This window comes from Malaclemys terrapin, chromosome 21 (assembly GCF_027887155.1).
Source record: "Malaclemys terrapin pileata isolate rMalTer1 chromosome 21, rMalTer1.hap1, whole genome shotgun sequence".
Classification (NCBI taxonomy): Eukaryota; Metazoa; Chordata; order Testudines; family Emydidae; genus Malaclemys; species Malaclemys terrapin.
Window position 1 is genome coordinate 7,050,561 of NC_071525.1, and position 16,325 is coordinate 7,066,885.

Sequence of the window (16,325 nt, forward strand, 5' to 3'; positions counted from 1 at the left end):
TGATTCTTGGGTACACAGCACACTTCACTCATACATACCCTGCACCCCACTCTCCTGTAATCTCATACAGCTGTTTGCATCTTTCAATGCCAGCACTTATACTGAAGAACCCCCCCGCCCGCTATCACGATACCCTTAAAAGCAGTCCTACCTACCACCCTCAGCTTGACTCTGGGTAGGTCAAAAGGTGGCAGCTCTAGCACATATCCCATTATCGAGAGGAACCTTTGGTAAGGTAACACGTCCGCATGACTGAACGAATTGCTTCTGCAGCAAGATGCATCAGGCCAGTTGCCCTCATGTTGCAATCCCCCCATGGAGGAGAGAAGCTGCCACGGAGAGGTACTTGTTTTGAAAGAAGCTTGTAGGGGACAGTCAATCCTGGGTATCTGCTTCAGGCAGGAACAATACTTGAATACCAATTGATGTTTTCTTGCCTTCAGCAAGAAAGTAGGCTATATGTACAGCTAGAACTACACTGTTAGTTTACACAGTGGCTGTAATTAATAGTAAATGCTTACTAGGTTATAAAAAGCATGTGTGGTTTAAATACAGATATACTTAATATATTTGCATGATTTATTTTAGGAGGGAACAGTCTACAGAAAAGCAGGTAGGCATAATTGCAGAATAGTTGGAATCTAATACACCCTTGAAAAGCTACGCCCGTTTGGTGAAGGCTGTTGCACTACTGGGGGGTGGGCAGAGGGGGAAGAAAAGGAACAAGTATTTCAGTTGTACACATTGTCTGGACCCTGCTGAATGTCAGGGCAGGGCTAAAGAGACTAACCCAATCCAAGCTTAAACAAAAACTCTAAGATTAAAGGCTATTCGCGAAATGTTACTGCAACTGTTGAATTAGCCTCTCCCTTTGTGGTTGAGCCTCTGAGTGCAGCTGTTAGCACTTTTTATGTAGCCCTGTGTGATGTTTAGCTGAACTCTTGTATGCGACTGTTAAAGAGGTAAATTGAGCTGCTCAGTGAAGAAAGATTCCCCCCTTCTCCTTTTAAAGATAGTTGTGATCTGCTGAACTCGTTGAGATTTAAAGTGGTGGAGATGAATGTGAGTGTTTCCTTACTAACACACAATTCTGGGTCAACATGATCATGGAGCAAGGGTTCTCACAACTTCTGTACTAAGGAGAGGATGTTAGGGATTTGTCTTGACACCTCCTCATTCACAGTTGGAAACTATTGCTAAGACAGCTAGAGCAGCTGCTTACAGGGAGGACTAGAAAAGCTATAATGCTTTGTCATCTGTGTGACTTGATGCAACAGCTGGCTGCAAGTAGAACTAGTACTGTGGTAATAGCCCTTGCCCAGGCTTGGAGCTACCTACGAGCTACCCCAGGCCCATAGAACACTTTGGGCATGTACAGTATATTCATTCATGCTATAACTGAAGACTTCTGCTACCACTGTAGCCGTAGGCTGGAAATTACATGCACATTAGGGAGAAAGAAGTTCACTACAGTCATAGTATACACTTGGCCACAAAATACTGTTATGGGGTGCGACTGCCTTTTTCCTCTGCCTAGAAGTTCGCAGCAAGCTTTAATTGTGCAGAAGTGAACAAAAACCACTTTATTGACAAGAGTAGGATGCTCATTTATTATGTAAACAAGCAAGCCTGACACTAGCACCATGTTTAAAGTCTAGGCTTTGTTTTACATTAGCTTCCACTTCAACCCCAATTCAGTCTGAACAAGATTTTAATACAGTGAAGACTAATATACTTAATTTTGCTGAAAACCAAAAAATTTAATGTGAAACTATTGTGCATACAGAGAGGGAATCAACTGGCTCATAGTTCAAAAAAAAAATTAATACCAGATTACTCCCTGCAAGCCTGTCCAGAGTGAATGCTTAGAACTAGCTACTGACGGATTGAATTGAGTATGTCAAATTAATGGATTCACGGTGCTAACTGTAGATTCAATCCAATGTAGCAGTTTTATTTAGTTTGAGAAAATGCTTACATTCAAAATTAGCTTAGTTTTGAATCAAGACTAAAAAATAGGTCAAAATAAAACGTGACTAGGAAATAGCCAACAGTGGCTTCCAGAACACTCACCCATCCATTAAAGAGTCAGGAATAACCCAAAGATTAAAACAAAATAATAAAAAAAACTTGTGCTGTTCCCAGCACGTCCTAGGGACCAGTCACATAGCTGATCTTTGCCAGAGAAGCCTAGCAGTTTTACTAGAGTACATGAGGAAGAGACACTTTGTGGAAATCAGGTAAAAGAGAAGCAAAAAATAAAATGCTGTGTGCAATGGGCTGAAGTATAGTATTTCAATAAAGTGATCTGGACTCACTCAAGCCATCTTTCTCAAGAGATCATCTCTGTAAAAATGTACATATTTTACAGTTTTATAGACATTTACAAAGTTCTCTGTACAGCCTCCCCACCCCCTGGGAAGTTTTTACATACTTACAACTGCACTCCCTCTCTTTATAGCTGCATGTGTTCTTTGGGAGTCATAACAGAGGGGGCAAATAATGGCCCAAGGAGCTCTACTGGTAGCCTGTTACAGTTGACTAGCTACAGTAAGGTCAGGCTTCTCAGCTTTCAAGAGGACTGTACCCCTTTTTACTGCTGATGGAATGTAGGCATATTTCAGCAAAAGTCCCACTCATAGCTGGTATATCTGGTTATAGCCAGAATAAACCTTTTTGCACTTCTAACTCAAGACACAAGCCACAAACTTAAGAGATTCAGTGGGTCCACAGGACCCTAGTCCACATTTCCAGTGAGCTATGATCACAATTCAGAGCTAAGGAAATGAAACTCATTCCACATACAGCCACCATACCAAAACTAATAAAAGCCTCTAGGTAGTCCGGAGTAAGAGCCGCTGGTGCTTTTGTTGACTTGCAGAATAGGAGCTGTTCCCCTTAGTGACAAGACTGCACTTGAAAACAGTACTCTTAGCATCCTTTCACAGAGCTCTTCAAGGAAGTAGTATTACTTGCTTCATTTTCTGTTCTCGTTAGCAAAAAAATCCTCTTGTTGGTACTCTCAGTCAGACTGCACCACGCTATCCCTTTCTGGGGGGGAAGTCACTCAAGGAGATTCCCAGATGTTATTCTCTATGTTCCTGTGAAGTACAGGGTACTAGGTATTCTTTCACAGCAGGAAGTGTGCAGTTCACTAACTCCAGATGCAAAGGAGAGCTAGTGCACCTGGCATTTAGGTCATTTATATCACTCCATGGCTCATCGCATCATGTAGGCCAAGCTTGCTCCCAGTCCAGCAAAGCCTGCAAAAGCCACCAGAACATTCCTGATGCTACCTTCTAGATCCTCTACACGGAAGAATTCAACAAATCCCTCCTGCAAAAAAGAAGTTAATTATTAATGTCTAACAGCCATTTGGGGGGGGGGGGGGGGGAGGGAGAGAAGAGGGGCTCTCAATGCAGTTTGCCTTTGTGAAGTTCTCATAACAGTAGCATCCCTGCACACCACCAACTAGGGACTAATCACTATGACAAACTTGTACCAAATACAGAAGCAATTCAGTACATTCTACCCGATTAAGGGAACCTGTCTAGTGGGTTGAGTGTGGAATTTGGATCTACTTGCGGCACATCCTCATGGCATGACAGAACAAGTCAATTCACCTTTGCACCTTCGTTTCCTATCTTTAATTTGGACAGATATATGGATGAAAGTGCTCTAAGTGCAGAGTAACATCATAAAGCACCATATGTCTTTATTACACCAATTAAGTGATTCATAATCTGCTTGCACTGCTCCAACCAGTAGTTTTAACTGGACTGGTAAATCACCCTGTATACCTTAGGCATGTACAAGGTGTCAAGTGTCAGCCAGAGAGGTAAATATTACTAGACCGATGGACAACTTCATTAACCACATTCAGTCCCTGCAATCTCGCACTTACCCAGCCTCTTTGGTTAACTAGCCAATCTCGTTTGCCTGTGACAAGCACATCTGTGATGATCCCTGCTAGTGTGTTGATGCAATTCTCCTGGTTTATGCTCTTCAGGTGTTTTGCAACAAAGGCACCAAAAGAGATGAGTGTCACAATTCTACCCCAGTTTGTTACTCCATCACTGAAAACATGGGTTGCAACAGCAGTCACTGACTTCAGATCCTCCTCATTCTTGATGTCTAGCTTCCGAAGCATCCCTGAAGTAAAAGATTAGCAGAAAAACACACTGAGACTACGAAAGTAACTCACTAAGTGACTGCAAACACTATACAATAGGTAGTATAAACACCAACAAAAATATCTTCCTTAAAGGCTAGACAAGTACTGCATATCCTTCCCCCCAAGTGGAATAGAGGAAGATGGGAAAGCCATTATCTCCAGGCACGCAGGCATTAAGTTTGGAAGCTTTAGTACACAATTATATTAGCATGAGCTATTTTAGTTGGTTAAATCCTTTTTCAGACAGGAACCTAAAATCAAAGTGCTGTGACACTGCACACTTAAGCTTTGGGGAAAACCTCTGTATTAGCCAAATCACAGTACCTCCTCCTCACTGTATATAGAAGGACAGAACACCCAAGAACAACAAAACCAGTTTCTTTTCAGCCTGTCTTTTGGACACTCCTTGAACAGGCTAGGTGAGTTAAAACAATTATGAAACGGTCACTCCTTATTAAAAGGAAGCCCAACCATTCTGACCCCATGGCCCTCTTGATGAATTAACATACATCAGAAACTACTTTCTTGTTATAGTTAACATTTACAGGAGTCTCCTCCAATATTTCTTCCCTATTCAGCACCAAGCGTTAAGATTAGTTATCCAAAAATACTGTTTATCCCAGCAATATACTCAAACTCATGAAAGAGGTAATTTATTCAGGTGGCTTAATGCCAACTGTAAAGGCTAATGAATTCCATTCCCCAAAGAACTAAACCCATTGAAAGTCCTTATCTTCTTTGATCTAAGTAAAATATAACCCTGTGGAAAGTCTACGGTATCTCAAATACTTCAGACTCATTAAATTTTAGAAGAGTTATTTGAGGTTTCTCTTCAAAAAAGAAAAAAGTTACAGTACTGCTCAAAGTAGGAGTTTTGGGACTTCATGTTATGGTAACCACTGTAACATTGACACAAATTTCATGAAAAAGTTTTCAAAGTTTGGTATTTCAAACCTGAAACCCAGGGCTTAGTGTAGTACTGAAATTCTCTTTTGCTATTACTCAATCAAGTTTGAGACACTAGAAGAGAACTGAAGAAAATGTGACCTTCAGAGGTTAATAGAAACTGCAGATTGGAATATTACAAGTCAAGAAGATTCAGGACACCCACCTATGGACATGGACTTTAGGATTCAAGTTTCTGTAGCTATTTTAAGACTACTGTGCAGCATTAAAGGGTGAAGCTGGTGTAAAAATGCTAAAATAGCGCAACAGAGATAAAAGTCAGAATAAACACTTGCTAGCACTTCTGTTTTACTGCAGCCTAGAAAATGAAGCGGTCTAATCCATAACTGGCTAACCTTTGGACAAGATTAACAATATATTTGCATGTTTACTCCCTTCTTGCACCCGGCTATGGTGAATATGGGACCATCTAGATTTGCAGAAGTTAACGGGTTTTCCCCACCCTCTCGATAAACAACGTTTAGTTTCGTTTTTGAAGAGGCGAAGGTTATGCTGTCCCAACGGGTGTGTGAAGAATGCCCTCTCCCTGGGGCCAGGGGCCCTGCGGCCCCACTCCCGAGCCTGCTTCCCAGGGCCCGCTCTCCAGGCCCTAGATCAGGAGGGGGCAACTTTCCCCCCATTTGCGGGCCCCCCTGCCAATAAAAAGGGGAATGGCGGGGCATTTCCTTTCCCTCTGGAAATCTCGCCGCTGTCCTAGGGCAGAGCCAACCTGGCACTGAGCCTTTAGCCAAGAGCCTGCAACCCTCCAGGGGGTCCCCCCCGCCCGCGATCCCGCGGAAAGCCCCCCCCCCGCCCGCGTGACTCCAGATCTACGGGCCGCCAGCAGGGTCCCCACCTCCGACCCGACCCCGCGCTCCCGAGGGGGGGGGCAACTCGGAGCAAGCAAGGGCAGGAGGCCGGGAAGGCGCAGCCCCCCCCCCCCCCCCCCCCGCGGCCGCCATCTTGGCAGGCGACCCCCCCCCCCCCCCATCCGCGGTGTGGCCCGGCCCGGCCCCCGTCCCCTCACCTTGGAAGGCGAGCTGGTGCTTCTCCATGACGCCGTCGCCGACCCTCCGCAGCGTCTCCAGCGCCTTCTCCAGGGCGGCGGGGCCCGCTCCCCGCGGCCCGCTCAGCAGCCGCTTGAGGAGCTGCTTGCCGCCGGGCGCGCCCAGCTCCGCCGCCTCCCGCAGGTAGCGGCTGATGAGCTCCAGCGAGTCCTGGTACAGCCCGTCCCGCTCCTCGTCGTCGTCCTCCGCGGGCGGGGTGCTGGGCAAGGAGCCGTCGGCGTGGGCGGCGGCCGCCGCCGGGCCCATCCGCTCGGCCTCGGGGTCGCAGCCGTCCAGCTCCTCCTCCGGCCGCCACAGCGGGCCCGGCCGGGGCCCCCCGGCCCCCAGCGCAGGGGCGGCGGCGGCGGAGCCAATCAGCGCCCGGGCCCCCTCAGAAGGGCCGTTGGAACCCCAAGAGGCTCCGCCAATCAGCGTCGCCGGCCGGACGCCCTCCGCCGGCGGGCCGGGGTCCCGCGCGCCCGGGGTGGGAGGGGTCCCCGCGCCGCTCGGGGAGCCCGGCGGGGACGGGGGCAGCGTCGGGCCGCCCCCGCAGTACAGGTTGAGGCCGATCACCGCGTTCCGCTTTAACGCCAACATGGCGCCGTCTTCTGCCAGGCCGGACAATCAAGGCAGGCGGGCGGGGGCTGGTCCCTATATAGAGACCGGATGGGGGCGGGGCTGGGGGGGAAGTGATGAATGAGCGGCTCAGCGAAGGGCGGGGCCTTAGAGGAAGGGGGGGGGGCTGTGAGTGAATGAGTGTGGGGGGGCGCGCAGGGGAGCACGGGGGCGGGGGCGCGCAGGGGAGCTCGGGGGCGCGCAGGGGAGCACGGGGGCGGGGGCGCGCAGGGGAGCTCGGGGGCGCGCAGGGGAGCACGGGGGCGGGGGCGCGCAGGGGAGCTCGGGGGCGCGCAGGGGAGCACGGGGGGGGGGGGGGGAGAAAGCAGGAGGGGGAGGGGGGAAGGATCCAGAAAGCGATGGAAAAATCCAGGCTCGCTGGCTTTGCGCCTCCTGCGGGCGGGGGGGAGCTACTTTCTGGAGGCCTGTGGGTTTCCCCAGGCTGTCCCAGGACAGGGGAAGCGGGGGTGGGATGGGGGGGGGGGGGGGAGGCAATTATGGAATTTCCAATTGTTCTTGCTGCAGATGGATCGATCCTGAAACCCCCCCAAAAAGGGGGGTGGGTGGGAGAAACCCAGATCATAAAATGTCCCACGTGTGGGGGCGGGAGGGAAAAACCGGGATTTAGAGCCAAACCCAGCACCAAGCGGGTGCGTTCTGGTCAACAGCGGGGCAAGTTTGGTCCCAAACAAGCCCGCGTTACAGGGTGAGAGGCGAATGTCCTGCGTAGAGGCCTCGCTTTAAACCATCCGTCCGGGAAGTGCAGATTCTAGGGTGACCAGATGTCCCCATTTTATAGGGACGGTCCCAATAGTCAGGGCTTTTTCTTATATAGGCGCCTATTACCGCCCACCCTCGTCCTGATTTTTCACATTTGCTGTCTGGTCACCGTATCTGAGATGAATCCTGCAAGCTGCTTAACAGTGCACAGCAACATCATACCCACGTTCAGGACAGGGAGTGAAGGAAAGCATTGTAGCCAATGGAAAATGAAGGAACTATGCAGGATATAAGTGTCAGATTAGGAATCTGATGAAAACACCAGGGATAACACACTGAGGATATGTCTACATTACAGTCACTAAAGCAGCACAACTACAAACTTATGATGTCAATATGTGTATATTGTGGGTAAGAAATATTCAGTAAGCCAGATGTTTTTTGCACAAAAGCAATTTACTAGGTCACAATAGGCCATCGAGGTCTACCAATGGGTCGTGAGCCCAAAAAAGTTGAGAACCACCGCCCTAAGCAAGGGCTTACGATGCAGTATTGCCAAGGTGGACTATGACAAGTAGGGGGAATGAATTATTTAGCGGTATAATTACGACGAGAGATGTGGTGAAATTGAGCTAGATCTAAGAGATGGTGGAATAGCATCGCAAGCGGTGTGCTGGAAATATCATTGCTTGAGAGTTATAGCTACACTAGACAAAACACTAGAAAAGATGGTGTATGGAATAACACGGCTCTTGCATGGCTAGATCAGACCAAATACATCTTTTCCAGTTTCTGTAATTTCATGGGAAGGATTATTGTGCGAACCTTATACTGCTTGCTCTTGTCTACACTGGAACATTTCCCCAAACAATTTCCACCATTGCAACCATCATTATTATTAATTACCTCTTTTGCAGTAGCAACTAGCAGCGCCAGCCACAGACCAGGACCCTGTTGTAATAGGTGCTGTGCTGTGCACAGGACAAAAAGGTGATCACTGACCCAAAGAACTGACAATCTAAGTAATGTGCATCGCTACTGGTGTGGACTGTCCTGTCCTGGATTCTATGTGTGATATACAAGCTATCACTTAAATCAGCTTCTGTACCAAAGGACTGGAGGAGAGCTAATATGACACTACTTTTTAAAAAAGTCTCCAGAGGCGATCCTGGCAATTTCAGGCCGGTAAGCCCAACTTCAGTACCAGGCAAATTGGTGGAAACTATAGTAAAGAACAGAATTAGCAAACACATAGATGAATATGATTTGTTGGGGAAGAGTCAACACGACTTCTGTAAAGAGAAATCATACCTCATCAATCTATTAGAATTCTTGGAGGGAGTCAACAAACATGTGGACAAGGTGATCCAGTGGACTGTACCTGGATTTTCAGAAAGCCTTTGACAAGGTCCCTCACTAAAGATTCTTAAGCAAAGTAAGCAGACATGGGATAAGAGGGAAGGTCCTCTCCTGGATCAGTAACTGGTTAAAAGACAGAAAACAGAGGGTAGAATTAAATGGCCAGTTTTTAGAATGGAAAGAGGTAATTAGTGGTGTCCACCAGGGGTCTGAATTGGGACCAGTACTGTTCAACATGTTCATAAATGATCTGGAAAAAGGGGTAAACAGAGGTAGCAAAATTTAAGATGATACAAATTACTCAAGATAGTTAAGTCCAAAGCAGACTGCGAAGAGTTACAAAGGATCTCACAAAACTGTGTGACTGAGTGACAAAATGGCAGATGAAATTCAATGTTGATAAATGCAAAATAATGCACATTGGCAAATAACCCAACTATATATGCAAAATAATGGGATCTAAATTAGCTCTCACCACTCAAGAAAGAAATCTTGGAGTCACTGTGGATAGTTCTCTGAGAATAGCCATTCAATGTGCAACAGCAGTGAAACAGCTAACAATGTTAGGAACCATTAGAAAAGGATAGATAATAAGACAGAAAATATCATAATACCACTATATAAATCCATGGTATGCCCACACCTTGAATGACGTTGTGGTCATCCCATCTCAAAAAAGAAAAATTAGACTTGGAAAAGGTACAGAGAAGGGCAACAAAAATGATTAATTGTATGGAATAGCTTCCATATGAGGAGAGATTAAAAAGACTGGGACTTTTCAGTTTGGAAAAGACGGGGATATGATAGAGGTCTATAAAATCATGAATGGTGTAGAGAAAGTGAATAAGGAAGTGTTATTTACTCCTTCACATAACACAAGCTCCAGGGGTCACCCAATGGAATTAATACGCAGCAGGTTTAAAACTAAGAAAAGGAAGTACTTCTTCACACAATACACAGTCAACCCCGGGATGTAGTTTTGTAGGCCAAAACTACAACTGGGTTAAAAATAGAATAAGGTAAGTTCCTGGAGGATAGGTCCATCAATGGCTATTAGCCAAGATGTTCAGGGTGTCCCTAGCCTCTGACTGCCAGAAACTGGGAGTGGATGACAACAATGGGGATGTGAGGGGGAGATCACTTGGTGATTGTCACATCTGTTCATTCTTTCCGAAGCCCCTGACATTGGCCACTGTCCAAGGAAAGGCCACTGAACTGGATGGACCATTGGCCTGACCTAGTGTGGCTGTTCTGATGCTCGTATGTTATTCCCTGGCCTGCTACAGTCACTTGGCAGTGGGATATACCCATGGGTGGCGGGTGAACCCCCAATTTGCAGGAGGCTAACCTGCCAGCCCCGCCCCTTCCACCCAAGGCCCCAACCCTTGCATGCCGGGCCCGGGGCCCTGAAACCTGCCGCCTGCTAACAGGAGTAGCCCTGAGCCTTCCCCCTCTCTCCCCCCCCCCCCACGACCAGAAAAGCCGCGGCTCGCCCACCCTAGCCACCACTCCTCCCAGCCCCCCGAGTGCCGGGTCGAGTTGAGTTGCCCAGCGGAGCACTGGGCTGAGCCACTCCCTCCTGCCTGAGCTGTCCCCCGCCCTCATGCTGGGCAGAGCCAGTGCCCCCCATCCTCTTCTGAGCCAGTGCTTGGCCAAGCCACCTCAGTCCCCCGCCAGACCCCCGAGCCCTCTGATTGCTCTCAATGTCCCTCCTCATTCCCCCACCCCTGAGGAGCAGCGAGAACCTGGGGGGCAGGAGGTGGAAGCAGGTGGCAGCAGCAGCGGGGGGGAGAGGCCACCACAGTCGGGGGGGGGGCAGCTGCGCCAGGGAAGGCTTTTATACCCGCCACCCATGGGTATACCACATAATGAAGCCCACAGATATGAACACCACATCATGGAGACCTACTTGTCCTTGAGTTACACAGATAATATGCAGTCCTGTCTATACTAGCTCCTCACCACAGCAATGGTGAGAAATCCAACTCCTCGGGTGCACACTGCCTTTCTGGTCTGGGGTGGGGAAGTGAAATGAGAACAAGCTGTGGGGAGGGGATTTACTCCAGTCTCCAGATGACTGTTTCTCCCCCTCCCTTTGCATGGTTGTGAGCATTCAGCAAGGCTTTGAAGTAGGCTTTGAACTTCACACTTGAGATGAGAGGGGTGGGGAAGGTTGCCATTCACACCTCCACAGTTGTTACTTTGGTTACATCTACACCAGAGACCTTGCTGTGGCACAGCTGTGCCTATGGGAAAGAGTTCTCCCGTTAACAAAATTAAACCACCCCCAACGAGCGGCCTTTGCTAGGTCAGTGGGAGAAGTTCCTAAAAGGCCTTACACATCCCCCAAGCTGGGGACATTATAAAAGCACCAAGTAAGCAGGAGAGAGGTCCATGTGTGTAAACTAGTGCGGCGTTCAGGGCGAGCTCTGACCTTGGGCAAGTCGCTCAGGACATGTTTACATGGGAACAGAAAGTGAAGTTAAATCCAGTGTAGCTGGACTGAAGCAAACCCCCGGTGTAGACAAAGGAAGCTGCGAGTGACACTGATGTAGTTCATCCCATCTCGAAACCCCACAGTAAACTGCACTGCTACAAGTCACAGCTTATGTTATGCCCCAATGCATCTAGGCAAGGAGATTTGCCCTGATGGACGTTCAACTGCTGGAAATGGGCCATTTTGATTACCACGACAAAAAGTGGTTTTTTTGCTTTTGTTTTTTTCTCTCCTGCTGGTAATAGCTCACCGTAACTGATCACTCTCGTTATAGTGTGTACGGTAACACCCATTGTTTCATGTTCTCTGAGTGTGTATGTATATATATATATATCTTCCTACTGTATTTTCCACTGCATGCATCCGATGAAGTGGGTTTTAGCCCACGAAAACTTATGCTCAAGTAAATTTGTTAGTCTCTAAGGTGCAACAAGTACTCCTGTTCTTTTCACCAGCGTCTGTCATTGTGGTAAATCCCAAGCTAAGCCAGTCCTGAGACTCAGAACACAGGCTCTGGGAGGTGTGCACAATCCAGAGGGAACAGAAGACTAAACACAGGAATGGAACTGGTTGAAGGAAGTGAAGTTGATGTCTGAAGTGAAGAGGATTCATGGGCCATCAGGGAAGTGAGAAAAGGGGAACCCTGCAGCTGGAAGAAGCCTGCCATGGGGCCAGGGAATGGGCTGTAAACAATGTCACTAATAATAATACATTCATTTGCTTTTCATTTGATAGTCCGAGTGTACTTTACAAGGGTAAATATGTATTATTGTCTCCATTTTATGGATGGGAAAACAAGCCCAGGGAGGGGAAGTGACTTGCACAAAGATCAGCAAGAACCCAGGCGTCCTGATGCCCAGTCCCTTGCCTTCTCTGACCGCTAGACCACACTGCTTCCAATTAGACAGCCATGTGCAATTTGACATGAGTGAAATAATCGCTTTGTTCTTCCCCCTTAAGCAGATGTTAAGATTAAGCTAGGAAAATACTTAAGCTAGGAAAATGCTGCTGTGCAATAAACATGCATTGGTTTTGTGCTCCAGCTTTGAGCCTGGAGAATATGATAGGATGCCTGAGTTCTGAAGGTTTCAGGGTAGCAGCCGTGTTAGTCTGTATCCTCAAAAAGAACAGGAGTACTTGTGGCACCTTAGAGACTAGCAAATTTATTAGAGCATAAGCTTTCGTGGGCTACAACCCACTTCTTCGGATGTTTTCTGAAGAAAACAGCACGTCTCAGATCTATATCTAACATAGCTCACATTCCTCTGCAAATGGAGGGGGAAATCTCTCACTCACCAAAGGGGGAGGTAATAACTGGTGAAATCAAACAAAGTAGATTAAGCAGTCAGATTAGGCCCTTTTTGTTTGGCGCAAATCATTTAGTTTGCAAGAATGGCCTAATGGGGGAGCACAGTAGGGTTCAAGACAGCACTTCTGTGAATGAGCAAAATCAATAGGAAGCTACCAACTTTCCTTCGCCCCTCCGTCTCCACCAGTTTGGAGGGAGAGCCCTTCAAAAGCCCTGACTAGAACCAGTACGGGGGGTGCAGAGCATCAAATCAGCATCCCCTGGATTGACAGATCATCTTGTTTAGTTTGTCCCTGTCTCTGCTCACTTCTGGTCTGTATTTATTATTAGCAGTAAGGATTTGCTGCTTGGAGGCAGCTGTGTGGCACAGCTGTGCCCTGCTGTTTTGGTTGAATGCAGTATTCTTCGCTTCCTGCCCTAAACTCTCGGATGGTGCTGAGGCATGCTCTTAAACAGCTGGTGTATTTTAGGGGTCTGTGATGAGTCTTGTCCAATGCTGTAGGAGCAGGATGAATGAAAAGTGCTCTATCAATGCCACGTGTTATTTGATAGCAGAAGAGGCCGGATAATGGAAGCTAAGCCTTGATACCTGGGGATTTTAGCCATCAATGACCAACCACTGGAGTAACTGCAGCCGTGCAAAGCTCTGATGTAGACATACAAAACTGTTTTCAGCCACAATTCGCAGTGATACAACTCATTCCTGCTTGATACCAGGAGGCAGTTTGTCATCTTGTGGCTAGTAAAGTGGCTCAGGACTCCGAAGAGTTGCATTCTATTTCTGACTCTACCAGAGGCCTGCTTGGGGTTGGGCAAGTCATTTCCCCCTCTTTGATCTTCTATTTTCTGTCTCTTTTAGATTCTTCAGGGCAGGGACGGTCTCTCACTATGTGTATAATTATTGCAAAGTGGGGCCCTGATCTCGATCGGGGCCTTCAGACAGTGCTGTAATACACATAAATATCAAAGGAAATCATGACTCAGCCAGCCTACATTAGAGGTTTGCACTGCTGCAGCTAGTCCACTGGCTGTAATTGGGGCAAATCCCCACTTTTGACTTTGAGGCAACTGCCTGGTCAAAAGCCTTTGCTTTAGAATGACCCAATGCAAGTGAGCCATGTACACACAGGCTGTGTCTGTGATAGCACTTTCCTGAGCAGGGGTAGACAACACAGGACGAGTGGGTGGCTCCAGAGCCCTGTCTACCATTGCTGCCAGTAGCGAAGCGGCAACAGTCCCAAGATCGCAGGAAAGAAGAACGGTTACTGACCCTACAGTAATGGGGGTTCTTGGACATGTGCTGTCCACACAGATCCTACTCTTGATTTGCACATCCCCCAGCTGCTCCAGATTGCTGGCCAAAGGAATCCAGTGTCTGTGGGGGCCGCACCTGTCCCTTGTGTCCCCTTGTGCCCCCACCTGAGGGCATAAAGAACCCAACTGTCCCCCAGTTCCTTCTCCAGTACAGAATCTGGTAGGAGCAGGATGCCATAGTAGGGGAACGGAGGCAGGTCATAGAATCCATCTAGAAGAATTATAGTCACTGTAGGGCAGTGGTTTTCAACTTGTGGTCCACAAACCCCTGGGGGTGCATAGACTACACATTTAAGATTCCCCAAGGGGTCCACACCTCCATTTGAAATTTTTAGGGGTCTGCAAATGAAAAAAGGTTGAAAAACCACTGCTGTAGGGTAAGTAACTGTTTTCTTCTTTGAGTGGTTGTCCAAATGGATTCTACTTTTGGTGACGAACAAGCTGCTAATTGCTTGGAGGTGAGTATTCAGTGTCCTACCTAAAAAATGCCTGCAAGACCACCTACCAAAACTGGCATCCAACCTGGAAGGCTCTAGTGAGGAACAGGGCCTTGTAAAGGTGTAACTCGAGCTCCTGTAGCCACCCTATACATTTCAGATGCAGCAATATTCCTCAAACAGGCCGCAGAAGCTGCCTGGGCTCTAGGGTGGCGCTACACTGGCAAACTCATAACACGTCCTTATACAGTTGGAGATCCACTTGGATAACCTCTCTAGGTTGCTCCTTAATTCTATGAGCAAAGGCTATAAATAGTCCAGTCCGAATGATCTGGTCCTATCCAAATGAAAAGAAAAGGCCTGTCTGCCATTAAGTGAGTGAATTCTAGCTTCCCCCAGGGTTGAGTGAGATTTAAGAAAGAAACCAGGAGGAGAATGGATTGGTTCACACAGAGCTCTGCGGCTACCTGATGTTCCTTCTCTCTTTCCTCTTCCTGTCTCTCATGTAATTATGTCTGAACCAACTGGCATACCTGAGGTGGCTTGATCTGTCTCTGTGGGGAGGGTGATTTAGCCTGAGAGACCAGAGCTAGTCAGAGAACAACAATTCCATTGTGCGACAAACTTTTGAGGTTTCAATATTTATTTTCGTTTCACAATGGACCAAAACCAAATATTTTTACTAGATGGGATTGTGTCCAAATGTCTGGTTTTTAGCTCTGAAAGATTAGGTTTTCAATTTGGGTCTCTCTCAGTGAGCATAGAGTTCAGGAATCTTTGCATCAAAAATGTCTTCAAAACAGAGACGTCTCTGCAAAATGTCTCAGCTTTGATGGAACCGTGTATTTTGACAAAAAACACTGAGTGGGAAGTGTTTCAACCAACCCCACTAGAGACAGCAGAGGAAGCAGGCTTCCTGGAGGAAGGTTAGTCAGCCCAGGGGGTCAAGTAAGGCCAAAGGGTACTGTGGTGAGGGCACTTAGGGGGTATCAGGTGTCTCAGATCCTAGCAAGCACCTCTTCCTGGCCACCCATTAGGATTGCTATGAGAGGAATTCCAGCCACTACCACAATCTCAGAGTCCCTGGGCACACTCTGAAGGCACAGACCTTCTATCTGGAACCCCCCGCCCCACCACACACACACACACACCTCTCTCCCAGAACTCCATCTCAAAGCTGTGAAAACTTCTGGTCCCCCCAACACACACTTTGTTCAATCCATCAGATTTATGCTCTTTATATTTAATCATGTAAAGCACATATCATACAAACCCCAAAAGCATCCTAAACTCAAAGTCCCTCACTAGCTCACTCTTCCCTTGGGAGATAGTTTATGTTCAGGCAGGCAGGGTCCTCCACCCTATTGCCTACCCTGCCCCTGCAACAGCCTCCTTCATCCAAATCGGGTGCAAGGTGTTTCCCTCTGGAGTTCCACCAAGCCCCTTTATGGAGTCCTACTAAGGTCACTTGCTTCTTTTGTTCTGCCTTTTGGTCATTTTCCATTCATCCCAACCCCGCCTTCAGACACGGGGAGGAACAGGAATTGGCGTCTCCCCCATAGAGCAAGCCTGTTATCCCAAGTTGTTTCACTTTGAATAGGCCCTTGAGTGCTGATTGTTCACCATTGTTTCTGGCCTGGGGGGGGAGGGATAGCTCAGTGGTTTGAGCATTGGCCTGCTAAACCCAGCATTATGAGTTCAATCCTTGAGGGGGCCATTTAGGGATCTGGGGCAAAAATCTGTCTGGGGATTGGTCCTGCTCTGAGCAGGGGGTTGGACTAGATGACCTCCTGAGGTCCCTTCCAACCCTGATCTTCTATGATTCTATGACACAACTCTGCAAACTCACCAGGGATCTACATGCATAGAGGCTTTCCATGATTCAGTAATTTCATGATACAATTTCATA

General features: G+C 47.7%; 1 protein-coding gene across 1 annotated transcript; it reads right to left on the reverse strand.

The window, feature by feature from the left end:
- Nucleotides 1-565: 565 nt before the first annotated feature.
- On the reverse strand, nt 566-6,790 carry MCL1 (MCL1 apoptosis regulator, BCL2 family member). The gene is made up of 3 exons (XM_054010388.1): nt 6,147-6,790; nt 3,905-4,152; nt 566-3,336 (listed from the first exon to the last, which is right to left on the reverse strand). The coding sequence occupies exons 1-3, from the start codon at nt 6,760-6,762 to the stop codon at nt 3,220-3,222; spliced, it is 981 nt and encodes a 326-aa protein (XP_053866363.1). The 5' UTR covers nt 6,763-6,790; the 3' UTR covers nt 566-3,219.
- Nucleotides 6,791-16,325: the final 9,535 nt, after the last annotated feature.

Coding starts and splice junctions, on each gene's coding strand:
- MCL1 (XM_054010388.1), bottom strand. CDS start 6,762: ATGTTGGCGTTAAAGCGGAACGCGGTGATCGGCCTCAACCTGTACTGC. Junction 4,153..6,146: donor GCACCAGCTCGCCTTCCAAG/GTGAGGGGACGG, acceptor CTTTTACTTCAG/GGATGCTTCGGAAGCTAGAC. Junction 3,337..3,904: donor TAGTTAACCAAAGAGGCTGG/GTAAGTGCGAGA, acceptor TCTTTTTTGCAG/GAGGGATTTGTTGAATTCTT.